The sequence below is a fragment of the Trichoplusia ni genome, chromosome 1 (genome assembly GCF_003590095.1).
Source record: "Trichoplusia ni isolate ovarian cell line Hi5 chromosome 1, tn1, whole genome shotgun sequence".
Classification (NCBI taxonomy): domain Eukaryota; kingdom Metazoa; phylum Arthropoda; class Insecta; order Lepidoptera; family Noctuidae; genus Trichoplusia; species Trichoplusia ni.
The window spans coordinates 22,208,315-22,223,514 of record NC_039478.1 but is presented as its reverse complement, the minus strand read 5'-3'; the positions used below and the strand labels follow the sequence as shown (position 1 = coordinate 22,223,514).

The following is a 15,200-nucleotide window of genomic DNA, read 5'->3' as shown; positions in this document are numbered from 1 at the left end:
AATAATCACCATATAACCAGATTCCATTCCCGACTAAAACACAAAAAAATCGCGTTACATTACGTCTGATAACTTATGTCAGACATTAAGCACTCGACTCGGTCGTAATAAAAGCAATAACACTCTGAATAGGAAAGAGTGCCTCTATAATGCGTCGGGTAAACGAATATGCGGGGAAATTGCTCTGGAGCGAACGTAGATGCGATTGAGAGAGGCCGGATACTGGCAATCATCAATCTAACCCCCTAGCCCCGGGTAGATCGTAAATCACGCGTACAATAGCCGAGGGAAGTTCTTAAGAAGAAAAACTATAGGTTTATATCCTTCCGGAGCGCGGCCAATCGGAAGCCGGCGAGTGCCCCCCCTCGTAGGGAAGGGTTAGCCCTGGATCGCGTTAGGGAGAGATTCTTTGTAATTGGCCGGTGATCATAGATATGGATTCGTGATGAGGTCATTTTAGACATGATATACTTGATCATGTTAGTCAATCTTGGTTTTAAAGGACGTTGCTGGTTTTGTAGCTAACCAGCTTTGAGTGTTTTGGTATAGTATTGGGAATGTAAGTTTTCGTTTTGCGTCTATTTAATCGAAAAAATAATTAAGCATAAAAAAGATGTAATTATAAAAAAATAGTACCGACTACTTTTCACTGCGACTTGTTTCATTATTAAACAAAAAAAGTTTTTAAATAAATTTTGTCAAGGATTATAATCAATTTTCAAATAAAAATCAGCCAAAACGGTCGCCATCAATATTTGGTGTCGTATCATTCATGACCGAGGTCACCACGATTACATATATAAGATTATATTACATATCTCATTTTCCAGTTTCAAAAACATACCAAAGTCAAATTCCTCACCGTAGTCCTTCGATCCGGGTACATTAACATCACCTTATCCCCATTTTCCATCTGTAAACCGGTTAGGGTGAGATATCACCACGTCTGTCCATCTCACGCACACCGTCCGTCATTCTCGGCTTAGCGTAATCCTGGATGATAACAAAATGGCTGAGGTGTGATTCCAATTATTTATTACATTTATATTGATAAGGTTTTCTATGAATTTTCTATTGTTTTTTTTTTGGTTTTAACTTATTGGGTTGGCTGGTATGTAAGTTTATTATAAAGAAGTGATTCAATCAGGATTAGCAATTGATATTTGAAATTTTTCTACAGTCTGTTATGGCGTTTGGTATATGCCTTTCTTTTGGTTTAGGGTATGACTTCAATTAAAAAGATATAACGATATAATTAAATGTAAAACGGAGTATGTATTCCAATAAAAGTTAATCTAATCGTATAACCTAAACAACAATATACTGATTGATTGAACCCAATTCTAAAACACATAATAAAATGCCTAAACTACATTTTCCCAAAGCATGTAATATTTGAACACAATTTACTTTTTCGACCGAATTCATTTGCGGCTGGCAACACGTTGGAAAATTTGAATTTAGAACGCGTTCGGGGAGCGCGGGCCGCCGCGGCAAATTGTGAATTAGACCGCCGCGGGCGCACCGCACCACCGCTTGTTAGCTAGTTTTTACGCTGGCAACCCCTTTGTCAGGGAAATTGCATCAATGCCGTATTGCACTGTGTACTTGTGTAGTCAGTTATTTAGACCGCGCGGAAAGATTGCTATGATATTCTTTTTATTGCAGTTTTCAAATTCGCAATTTTGCGGTCGTGTTTTGTGAATATTCTGTATGTATTTTTAAGGCTTAGAGAGTTTTATGGAGGAATGTCAGGCTATTGAATTTAAGCTTTTTAAACTTGTATTAGCAACTATTTGCACACCTTTCAGGTGAAGCACAAGACTAAAGAAAGAAAAACTAATTAAACTAGGTATAATAGTTAATTATTTTTTTCGAATTCGTAGATTTAAATGCCTTATTTAAAGGCTGGAAATGCTATGTTAGCAATTTAATGATATAAGCTACCGTGATAACTTTTACTTGGAACATCCACGAATTCAAACACCTTTCTTATTTTCTGCCGTTTGTTGAATCATTCAAAGAAAAAGCTCAGGACAGACAGACACACATTTTTTGAACTATTATAAAAAAAACATCACTTAATAAACACGATACTCTGTTTTTTTTTTCATCTACATTACAATCACAATTACAGCGGCGACAATGTGCACGACTAATTGCCCTTAAGGGTGGGCCGTTCGTTTTCAAAATTCAAATGATTGTAATATAATGTAACGCGCCCGGCGAGGGCGGTGGTGCCCTGCCGCGATGCAATCGTACCGCTAATGATTGCCTCGCTCCCACTGTGATGGGACTTTATTAGTGTAAGGAATATTGTTTGCAGATGTAATTGGCAAGTGCTTGACAATGAGTTGCGATGATTTAGTGTTGGTTATTTAAAGTATGGATAGACGCCTTTTAAAAAGACCCTGATCATAATTGAATGCCATAGATTTTTTTTTATATAGAATACCTTATATCTTTCTTAATTAAAGTTTTGAATCATCCTGATGAAGAATAAATATTAAACATATAACCGGGGTGTGTTTAATAACATGCGTTGTATTATTAGAATCGACTGTAAAATAAATAAGTAAAATCGGTATTGTTGGTTAATATTAATATGTCATTTTCTTAAGACTTATCTTACAAGACATTGCTAAATCCAACAGCGTTGTGGCAATACTTCATAAGCTTAATTAATGAATATTGTGAAGTGAAATTAGCCAAAGCGATCTAGTTATAATCGAATTTTATTAAGAGGAAAAAGAGACAACTTTGATGTCACAGAGAATTTATACAACAGACCATAATCTAGAACACCGCGTAATAGAAAATAAAACCTAGATAGTTTTATAGTTTTCTAAATTCAGACTCTTATTTTCAAATCTTTACAATTTAGTTTATTTTCAGCTTATTTATTTTCCTCATTTAATTTACTTTCCTGCTCAGAACCTGCGCTTATTGATCTGCCTCACTTACTTCATTATTCAACAGAACCATAAATAACACAGTAATTTTCATTTCACTCCGCATTACAAGGATTACAATCTCGATTTCCCAACGCCCCCACTCTATTATTGTAACTAATCTTGTCACTAAGCCCTAGTCCGATTACCGAACGCGGCAAATAGGCTCAAATAATGCGGTTCCAAAATTTAAACACGCGTATAATTTTCAAAATTGGTGAAATGGATGCCATATGCGTTGCCTGAGGCCTTTATTTTTTTTTGGCGCCGCAAAGTCGCACCCGTTCGGATACGCGCTACTGACACCCGTTAAACGACCATTAAGAACACAAATGTATTCACGAGTGGGGTGAGCGGATAATAAACGGTTTTATTGGCTTTATCCCGTTGTGTCTGAGCCTGAGCCAACATTGTTACTCGGTTTCTTTTTTGGTAAAGTAATTTGAATATTTTATTAGTAAAATTTGGCTGCTGAAGTGTTCGTTTCGATTTTTTTTCGGGTTTTGATTGTGTGAGTGTTGTGTACGCTGCATACTCAAATATGTCTTCGTAATGAATCTTATTATAAGAGTTTTTTTAATAATTTCAAGCACTACAATTATAGTTACCTAATTCGTCATTAATACTGGAACATATAAGCTGATAGCTGATATACTTTTACTACAAGTAAATTACGAAATCATAACAATAAAGACTTATTTACTCTTTGAGCCAAAAGCCCCAACATACCTCTTCACTATTAACGCCCTTTAAACAAACACTAACCTCGGGCTAAAAGTAAACTGCGATGAAAAGCTTAACATTTGTGTAAAGCTGTGCGGTAATCATCTTTTGTGAGCTGTGTCAACATATGGCATATTGCGGGGCATTGCCGGGCCCTATCTGATTAAGGCAAACAATTTGCGGACCTGCCTCCATGAAACTGGGTGATTCTCTAGAAAAGAGTAACAATCTATGGGGAACGTATAACTACTATTACGTTGTTAATTGTGCAGTTCAAAAATGGACTTATTTTTTTTTAAATCACCTTTTACAATTCTGTGCTTTTTGATATACAACATAGCGCTGAAACATTTAATCACCTCAGCTACGTAACCAATTCGGTGAGGTTTTTATTCCTTACAAACGGTGAAGGAAAACAGAATCGTGAGAAACCTGGAATCCAAGTATTAGAATCTGAAATCGCAGTAAGCTAGCGTGAAAATCAATGCTTTAACCTTGCGTATATAGTAACTTTTTCCATGTAGGAAAAAATAGAGTCCAGCTGTGAGACATGAACAGGCTAGTAATATCTAAATGGATTCTGTAATAGCGCATGCTATTAAGAAGCGCACTGGTTAGTGACGTCACACGAGATTTTAAATCACTTATTTTTTTACGAGACTAAAAAAAACGTATGCTATATTATTTTTTTAAAATTTGTCTGACGGATTAAACTGTTTTTTTTTGTCAAATACCCGTTTTTTCGTTGAATCACCCAGTTTCCGCTGAGGTCACATGCGGCCCCATAGCTTTCACTCCGCCAGCCCGCGAGCTACTCGCTCGACGCATGTAAAGGGTTAATTCCGATGCGTTTTAGATTGTACACACTGTTTCATAGGTTCTTCTTTCAGCGTAAATTGATGTTTTGTGTTGGTGGTCAATTTTAATATGGCGTTTAGTTGTTTATGTTCTTAAGAGCTGGATATGGAGATGTTTCTCTTCGTTTTATTCAGTTTAGAAAGGACTATTTACAAAAAATAATACAAAATTTTAGGTATAAATTGTGGTAACTTTTTAGTCCATAAATATGGACACTATTGGATAAATTGACAAACTGGCTGTTGCTAGCTGCTCCGAGAGTTACAATAGACAATGATTTCACAAAACATAAAAATGGGATAAAGACTATCTTATGTGATAATCTAGGTTATCAATTTTCTATGTAACAAATTTTGTTCTTATTTTGTTCAGTGAATTTTGCGTGAAATAGTAACAAACATCCATCCATACTTACAATCTATCACGTTTAAAATAATACTAGGATTCAAATATAAATAACATCTAGTTTTCAACAATGATACCCCATTAACCACAATATATCGGTCAACACAATTATTCGTATAAAAAACGAACCTACAGCAAAATTGAAAACTTTTATTTTTAATACCAATTACGTTATATAAATCTACCTGAACGCGTAACACGTCTTAATCCATGTTATTGACAGTGATAGGTCGATCGATCACGGTCCCCGTAGAGTATCGATATAATTTGCGTTTAACTTTAACAAATCGTTCGCCGCTGAATGTAATTTGTGTGAGAGCATTGCCTTGCCATCGTTTATTATGTATTAAGTTACCGTAGTTTTTGGTAGAGCCGTTTTTTAACTTACAGGTAAATTTGTCTTAAAAGTGTTAAAAAATAAATTCGTATTTCGATATACGCTTATTGTTGATTAATGGTAAATGTTGTTTAAAAGTCGTAAGAAAAGCTTTAGAACAAAACGTTTCATTTTTTTATAATCGATACATTTATTTATTTCGGGATTTTCAAGAGGCTTTTTTCAGCAGTGGACTGTATTCAGTTAATAATTATGTTGATGATATTTATTTAAGCAATCAAATCATTTTTTCACAATGAGAAAGAAACCGTTTATAAAAATATCAATACATAACTGTAGGAACCTTATTCTATGCAATAACTTAAAACACAACCTTTTTAATATAACAACTAAAAACTGCAATATAAAAATCTATTATACATATTGAAATAAGGTAGCACACACTATAAAAACAAAACACGATCATTTAAAAACCAACTACGTTTAAAGAGGAGAATAAAGTAGTATCTGTTCCCCGTGCTGGCGGCTCCCTGAATACTTTATGATAAAGGCTATTTATTCCTGCTGACAACTGCCTTATTGTCCTCCCACTAAATAAAACTATTGTAACAATATCAATAAGGCTTTTCTTAGAACAAAGAGAATGTTATGTGAGCTATTATAGGGTTCAGCGTATGATTTCGTATTTTGGAGATATGGTTTGAGAATTGGTTTTTGTGATTTTGAAACTTAGTAGGGCAGAAATTTATTGTTTTTTCCCTAATGTCTGCCAACAATTTCAGAGCATTCTTTTCTATTCTGATTTGTTGGTGTAAGTTTAAAATAATATAGGATATGGTACCCCGGATTAATTAATGCATTATGGTAGTTTATAAATTATCGACTTACAAAAACGAGATTTTTTAAACAGCATATATTTTTACCACAATTGTTCAATATAACTCTTGTTAGTATAAATCACTTGTACCTACTGAAAATACTTAACTAAATCATTAAAGTATCTTGTAAGAAAACTAAACATCTCCCACCACATAACGTAGTTTCGTATCGACTCTCGTTTATGTGTGCCATTAAATAAATATCGAATAGGTTAGCGTTGCCCGACGATGTATGGCCGGCATTACCAAATAAATGGGCAATTTGTACATAAATATATATCGTAACGTGAAATATTAGGCTGCTATGTATCGCGGTATAGCGGTACAATAATAAGCCTTCGTAAATGGGAGTCGTTTTGATAGCTACATGATCGGCAATTCGATATATTGTTTGTTTTAGTAGAATATTAGGTCAATAGGTATTAGTTTAAAGCTGGATAAAAATAGTATGAACCAAAATGTAGAACGCTCAAGTTGGTTAAATGATTTTAATTTAAAATCAGTTTTTCTTTCTAGTTGTATTTTGTCTCCAATTTTACAAATCACCAATACCCAGGCAATTATATTCAAATACATTGTTGTATGCATAACATCTAAAAGTGTTACAAAAAACACCCAAAAAATAAACAGTAAACTTGAGTATCGCTATCTAACAAGCAATCATAAGATAAAGCCGCACAAACTCTTTCCCATCTCGCGTCGTATCGTAAAGACAAGTTCCACAGCTATCCGCGCTCTATTTACGATACAGAACAAATAAGTATCGGGGTGGGGCCCCGGGACTCGAAACAATGAGAAATGACCGGCGGAAAATTGCGCGGATTGTGAACGGAATCCGAGCGGAGACGATCGCTGCTTAAGATCCTACAGGGATGGAGTGCCAGGTTTTGAATAGTTTTTACTATCTGAAAAAAAGAAAATGCTCCAAGCTGTTTTGGACTTGTGCGAGATGCTGAAGGCAAATTGCAATTTATGTATTTTTATTTATAAATGATGTTAATAGAACGGTAAATGATTTTTTGCGTGTCAGTCAAACATTCGGTCAGCAAACAGTGGTAACTTCATTAAACAATATGAAGAAAGGTTGAAAGAATGGAAGGATGACCATGATGGTCTTTCATCAGGTTTCAGTTTTCACATGATAACATTAGACAGAAAATAAGCCTTTGTAACTAAATAACTTGCAAACCCAAAGTATGTAGACGTATCAAATTGAATCATCATAACGCAAAAATCTACGTAACCCGATATGGATTCGACTGATTGATAGGCGACTTCATCAATTTTCCAAAGTAACGAAATTTTCGATTCCCTGATTAAGGTGCAACTAAGTTACCCTGTTCCATTGAATCACGCTCGCATCTCCATGGCTAGGGCCCAGTGCACGTCTGGCGGTAGCCCGAGGCGGCCCTGTGTTGGCGCGCACTCTATTTTCCTATTTGCGCGGCAGATTGGCTCTGATTGTATTGTTTGCGGCGGGGCGGGGCATTGATACCAGGACCCCCTCCCCGCGCCCCGCACACCTCCACCCCTCCCGCCATCCCCACAGGGTGCAGCCGAGCGGAAAAATGTTATCTACTACGTGAAATATCGCATGTTTGCGATAAATATTTGATAGGAGAATGGATTTTTAAATTTGTTTCGTGCGGACATTAGTTTTGCGGCGTCCCGAGTTCTTGGGAGGTATATAAATGGTTCTGTCTTACATATATTATTACGTAAGCCTGTATGGTTTGAATACCTACATCAGTTAGATTTGTTTACAAGCATTTTTAGTATCAAGTTTTCTTCTTATCATTTTATAACATGTATCAGTGAGTTATAAAAGTAAGTAAGCAAGCCTTAAAATAAACTTTCCTCCAGCCCCTATCGTAAAAAAAATCCCGAACCTATCAAAACGATATCAAGTCATGAAAACAATGTACCCTTCAGCCACTGAACAGTAATTGACAATATCGGCACATCTGCGGGTAAAGCGCGAGGTATAACGTATAAGGTGACACCGGTAACTTTTATGAGTGCGAAATTGTGTTTATGCGGTGCCGCGGCGCGATTTACCGCCGCCGAGCCGCGTCGAGCCGCGCGCCCGCCGCGTAATCGGAAATATTGCACGGGAACGAAGTTAGGCTGCGGTGCGAGGGAAAAGGAATTAGCGTTTTGGAGCGATGTTGCCTAATATGTATATTTTTGGATGCTTTTCTTTCTTGATTTATTGGAGGGCTACTGTTTTGTAATGTTTTGATTGTCTACTTTATCAAAGTTTTAAAATATTCTTTATTTTGTAATATGAAATGAAACAGTATTATAAATTTGCTTTAGAGTTTAACTTTTTATTTTATTTGTCATTTAATTTCTAATGCTGTGTCATTCAAATTCTGGTTAGTTTTAGGTTATTTTATTTTTTCGAGATGGTCTGGTGAAGACTACCGCTTTTGACTTAAAGCCTTGCCTATGGCGATGGCCGCATCTGGTGTTATTGTCAATAGTTTCACTACGACTCGCTGAAACAAACTAGTAATTGGTTTGCTATTGATGCTTCCTATTTGTTACAATATTGTGTATATCGTAAATATGTATCACATTCTTTATTTATACGATGACTTAATTGTTTTGGAGTATAGTTTATTCAATGTTTCATTAAAATATATACTTATTATCGTAACAATGTCATTACTTATCATTTGGTTCTTTTTACTACATCCAATTGTATACGCTACGACAATTTGCTACGAGTGCTCGTAGCGCTACGCAAGGTGCTACGAATTCGATCGATCCACAGTTTTCATGCATCAAATAATAACATGAGTACTCGCTACACATACAATTACATTACTTTTTGTACTATTATTAACACTTTCTGTATTATATTTATTTCTTCATATTTGTCTACCTAGTAACAGTATTACAAAGTTCTAAGTACAAAGATAATGACGTATCATCGTGTAGGTCGACTCGGTCGCATCGCACGCAGCTCGTTAACGACGTCGCCGGTGTTAACAACACTTGTCTCTCACTAACGCGGAAACTGACGCCTTTCTTGCTCACGAACTTAAGCTGCAAATATAACAAGAGTACGAGTTTTCATGTAAAAAAATAGTTTTATTTTAATCGACTATCATTTATTTCCTTCAAACCATTTATTGAATAATCTTATGTAGTTCGGTGTCATGGAAAGATGCATATTAGTATTTGATATGATCCATTGCATGATAAGCAATGGATCATATCATAATAAATATAATTGATCATGTTTTTGATTGTGTCTGTATAAAAGAGCAACATATATCTGATAATAAAGCCTATAATCGCAAACTATCGCAAACTGTTGTCTCTAATTGGAAGTGCTGGAGAGAGTGACATCTCAACAAATGCGGTTTTATTTTTTTAATTGTGCCTGAAGAGGCTCGGGTAACGACGCCTGTTAACGTGCCGTCAGACAAAGAAAGCCTGCCTAAGTGCCGTTACAATTACTTTTGTGGCAACTTTCGTTATATTGTAGAGCTTATGTGGTGGGTACACCTGCCGCGTCTAAGCTTGCATCTTAATATATTATAAGCTGTATATTATTTTTCACAAAAATAACGATGTACAAAATATGCGAAAGAAACAATAAAACTGAAATTGTGGCCACACTATTGAATTCGGGAGTTCCTGTAAGGATAGTGATGATGAATAAAGAAATAAATAAATTTTGTAGTGTATTTAAATATACACTACAAAGATTTGATTTTTTTTAAACCTAAAAAACTTTCTTCATAATTACATTAGTAGAGATTGGTATAAAATACTTTTTTAAAGCACAATATTTGTTACAGGTACATAAAGACTTTTTCGGACGAATTGTTCCTCTGTCGCAAGTGCAACGAAATGGTGAGTATTTCTCTGTTTAACCAATTTTTGTTACTAAGTGACTGGCATAAGTTGACAAGTGATTCTGCCGTCGGCATTTTTAGCTACGACTAGTTTCTACTGGTTTCACCGTCGGTCATGAACGCTTGAAAAACATCGGTTAACGCCGCAAAAAAATCTTTATTGTTTATAATCTAGATTCTTATTTCTTAATTCGTCTTTGCTTTAGAGCGTGACAAATAACAGACACACACAAACTTTTGTCTATGATTTTAACGTCCGCAAACCACTGCTTTACATATTAAAAGCAATATAACCACGGAGATACTACTAAACAATGTTTAATAATAATCTTCCAAATCTACAAAAAGCATTAATGTTCCTAACAGTCCTAATTTAACATCACACCACCCAAGTACAGCAAACCAACTCGAAAACAGCTCTACCCATTTAATACGTCATAACGAACGTCCCACATAGTCCAGGCGCCTGATCACATAACGTTAATCATACGTTGGCTCTATTATTTTCAATTACAACCCATCTCTAAAGGGTTGTTAATATTCGTTTGGTAGACACGCGAACATCCGACCACCTGAACCCAAATGTAACAAGCTTACCGATTCTCTGACATTTTGATATTAATAACTGTAATTTCGTTCTGATGGGAAAATTTTAATAGATTGAGAATTTCTCGGTTTAGTTGGTTTAAGGGGGTGGTACATTTGGGGGTTATGATCATTTGGTATGGTTTTTGGATATTCAATTTTTGTTTTATGTTGACTGGGGAATCTTTTTGGTTACTGAAAATGAAGCCTAGGTTTCTCATTAGAGTATTTAGTGGAAAAATAGAATCACGATTAAATGTAAGTCAATAACATCAATGTGCATAAACTGATGAGTAGTTTAACTTGTAAAGTAATGATTCCTGTTAACTATTTTAAAACTTTATCGTTGCATTCCAGTCCGATGTCCTATTTTTCACCTAGAACCTAGAATATCCCTAACACAAATCTTTCTAAATAAATAAATCATTTTCAGATACAATTCAAATCGGATTTTAAAAGGCGAGCCATTGTGTATTCATCCTAAAGTAGGATCATCTTTATCCCCCTCCCCCCTGCCCCGCTCTCCCCCTTATTCCCCCGCCGTCACAATTCTCGTTAAGGTGACTGTTTAATAATCTCAACGCGATTTCTAATGGGATTGAGCTGAAATTCGCCGGAGACCTCCCTAAAGCTATATTATTGTTTCTCCAACTGAGTACCGTCGGTGAATTTGATTTTATATTATTCAAATTTGCCTTTAAAATGGATAGACGGTTTGAGTTTTAGACGATGTGATGATTTTAATAGATTTAATGTTTGAAACTATGTTTTACTTTCGTGCAATTTTCGTATCAATAATATTACTGTGTCGTGTAATATGAACTTTCCAGCTAAGCAAACTACTTAAAAGTGCTTGCAATAAAATAAACAGGCCATTTGTTTCTTTTCCTTATTTTCCGCAAGAAAAATAACTTAAAGCTAACTTCGTATTTAATTCATTGTAAGCGCTACGAAGTCTACGTGCATCCGTAGACTTTGCTACGGAATCTGCTACGGTTTACAACTTGCTACGATTTATTGTCGAGATGTTAACTTCTTTTCCTTAAATAATCGTTAAATGTTTGCCTGGGGTTTAAATAGATTTTATCAATTGGGTCTTTAGGATTTTATTCCTAAGATATTTTGGATAAATATGATGTAAGGTTACGTATTTTTTTCTCTACCAATATAGAGCAATCAAAAAAGAGATTGAATATGAAATATATATAAACCTTTACCTACTTTTTGAAAATAAGAATTCAGTATTTTGTAATGTACTGAAAAAAATACGACACGAAAAATTGTTCTGTAATTTCAACACACATGAATTTAATTTCTATATCTTAAACTTAGTCATTTAACTATAACATAATCGTCTGTCGGTACAGCACAGCAACTTATAATGAGGTACTATATAAATTAATTGTTCAGTGTGTGCCCAGCGAGGCGTGGGATCGACTCGGCGCGGCTGTTTGATTTGAACGCGCTTGTTAAATCTCCGACAACGCTAACCGGAGCAAAGCTGTGTTCATTGTTACTAATTAGTTTGATATTACGTTTTTGTTATAGTTATTGAGTCTGATAGTCTTAATTTTATGGATTTTGGGTTGTGTGAAATTTGTGAAAAAGGTATTTTTTTTTTTTTCCTTTTTTTATTTGATGGGTTTATTTTGGTGCGTTGTATAGGACATATTTAAAAACATAAGACAAACTGTTTCCTTTTGAAAAAATATTGCAGACGAATACTGATATTCTTGTTATGATAATGCTTGATATGCAATAAAATTTACTTTTTGGTACAAGAGATTAAATATAAGAAATTTCCAAATAATTTCAAAGTTTATTGTAACATCCTAAATATCCCTGTAGCAAACAATTTAAAGTGGATCTTAGACCACATTTTAAACACCTTATCGTTTCCAAATGTATATAAGTTTACATCAACAAACGTCACACACTTATATATTTATATATATAGTTACATAAACTTTAATTAGTCGGTGGGCGTTGTCTAGACACAGTAATTATGAACAAATACACCGCCGCCGTCTTAAGCGTCGTCTGTGGTCTCCTTCTCGTATTCCTAATTATTTCTACTACTATTACTAATTTCTAGGCATTAACTACTTAGTCGATGTCTAGGTTTTATTCTTAATTAAGTAATTTAGTTTGGTTTTTAATGTCGGTGAAAGAATTGTATCAATGTTTTTGTTTCTCAAAAAATGGCATGTCCACGTAAGTGATGGAGTGGATGTCATATAGGTTATTTTTACGTAATAAGGAGAATAAAACTGTTTTTCGACGTCTTCATGAAATGTTTGAGGCCTATTATACAAGCATTCGTCTGTATGGTTTTTACCATTTCAGGCTTAAATAGATTAAATTTTGTCAAAGTTTGGTATGAAGCTGACAAGCACCTGAAATTAACACATATGCTAGTATCTAATAAATATTTAATTGATGACTAAGATGATAAGATAAATTGTCCAAAACTGACTTAACTCTGATTCATTTACTTATTCTCTTAGATCCCCTACTACCTATCTTATGTCAGGCAATTTAGTCTTAGTTCTGTAACTCACTCTTTTAAAACTCATTGAAAACCACGCCCCTTAAAAAAACCTACACACATTTTAATTACAGTCGCCCATACATAGACGGTTATTCGTACATGTAATAAGCGGGGAGGCGGCGTCGTAATTACCTGCGGCGGATACCGCTATTGTCTCCAGCCTCCCCGCTGTTCTGTGTACTCTTATATTAGAATACCTTCACTTAATAATGAGAGTATGTCTGGACTATATGTATGTATTAGACTGGTTTCGTAGGTGTACATTAGCATCAAGACACAGTGAGCTCATACTGCGTAGGTCGGACCACAAATAATTAATTAAAATATGAAGGTAGAACGAGCAACATCTTCTGTCAAGACGAACGCCATCTCAGTCTGCCCGTGACCATGATACCTGCAAAGGTTTCGAAACGTCGGGAACTAAAATCTAAAATTAAACCGCGATAAAATCCGTAAAAGTAGTTTCATTTCAATGTCTAACATTCGCGTAAACCTAAGAAACCACTATGAAATAAATGTTGAAAACTGTTATTTTCCAAACATTATTTTATGAAAAATTAATTAGTAAAACAACAATATCACTGCCAGTATTCCTGTGATAAGTGTATATTTTTAGAAGCTTTTAAATTGCCTAGTTGCCTGTCTGTAATCAAATCTTGTTATAGTTAAATTTAATCCATTTCCTGGTTTTCTATTGAGCTGAAATTTTGCCAGCAGTATATTCAGTATCGATGCAATATGTATATACACGACATATTTGTAGCTGATTTGATGCTTTAGCTGAAAGATCGCCATATAAGCTCCTCAAAATACAAATACGCACTATCGAATTAAGATTCGTTTGTATTTCCGAATTTCCTTTGATTCTTAGCCAAACAAAGCTTGTTTTGATACCCCAAAACTGTAAAACACCCCTTTTAGACATTTGCAATAAATAGGTTTGAGTTTAATCAGGTTTTTTTTATATTAACTTGTTTTATTCACTTTGTCATGCACAGACCCGGTGGCCGACGTGATATCATCAAGCAGTGTGTTCTACCAGTACCAAGAAGGTTTCAACAATGCTGTGCGGAGAAATGTACGCGTTCGTGATTTATTATAGACAGTAAAGTATTAAGATAAGTTAAGGATATATATTTGTAAAGTCTTTTTTTTATATTTGTATGTAATAGTCGAGTTAAGGTCTTAGTAATGGAGAAACGTTTATGTCAAAACCGATCGAAATACTTTTTCATTAATCTGTTGGTTGCTTCCAATAATTACTTTATTATGATTGTAAACAACCACATTACTGTATTTTTTTAGAAGTTAGCATTTTAGTAAAACAGTTCAGATAATTGTAATTGACTCGTTGTACAGCATAAGTATGTAGTTATCGGCAAGTAGACAGTAGGGTCGACGAGCGGCTTTTCAGAGAATACAACTGATTTTAAATGTATAACTCAGTTTTATTTAGTAAGGGCTGGCCCATTCAAACTAAGTTCAGAATAAAGTCTGAATTACAAGAAACTGGATTGCAGGCGTTTCGCCCCAAACTTATTAATTACTTGAAATAACAAAACTTGCTCAGCTATTCCTGAAGTTGTGTTGTATGTTCACCTGCGATGATAACTTTGAACATAAATACTTATTTGATGTAACTCTAAATGTGCAATTTAAATAATCATCACATAAAATACAGGGAATTTTCTTTCAGGGGTATATCATTAGCGTTCTTTCAATAATAAATTACGATCTAGTTCAGAGAAACTAGGTCGTAATTTTTATCATTATAATCTATACTTCTATACTAAGCCGAAGTTTGTTTGTTTGAACGCGCTAATCTCAGAAACTTCTAGGTCAAATTGAAAAATTCTTTTTGTGTTCAATAGACCATTCATCGAGGAAGGTTTTAGACTATATAACATCACGTTGCAACTAATAGGTAAAAAGAAAATGTGGCGAAAACGGGGAAAAATGTTCATCTTCGAGGGCATCCGTTCAAAAATTCCTAACTTATATCTTCTAACCACGCGGACGAAGTCGGGGGCAACAGCTAGT

The 15,200-nt window shown here is 34.8% G+C and overlaps 1 protein-coding gene across 1 annotated transcript in view; it reads left to right on the top strand.

Moving 5' to 3' along the window:
* The window catches only part of LOC113499452 (chromosome transmission fidelity protein 18 homolog), a 30,045-nt gene extending 15,072 nt beyond the window's left edge, over window positions 1–14,973 (top strand). Inside the window, exons 15-16 of the mRNA XM_026879940.1 lie at window positions 9,968–10,022; window positions 14,159–14,973. Of these exons, the coding sequence (XP_026735741.1) occupies window positions 9,968–10,022; window positions 14,159–14,262 (159 nt within the window). The 3' untranslated portion in view covers window positions 14,263–14,973. The remainder of the gene's footprint in view (window positions 1–9,967; window positions 10,023–14,158) is intronic.
* Window positions 14,974–15,200: the final 227 nt, after the last annotated feature.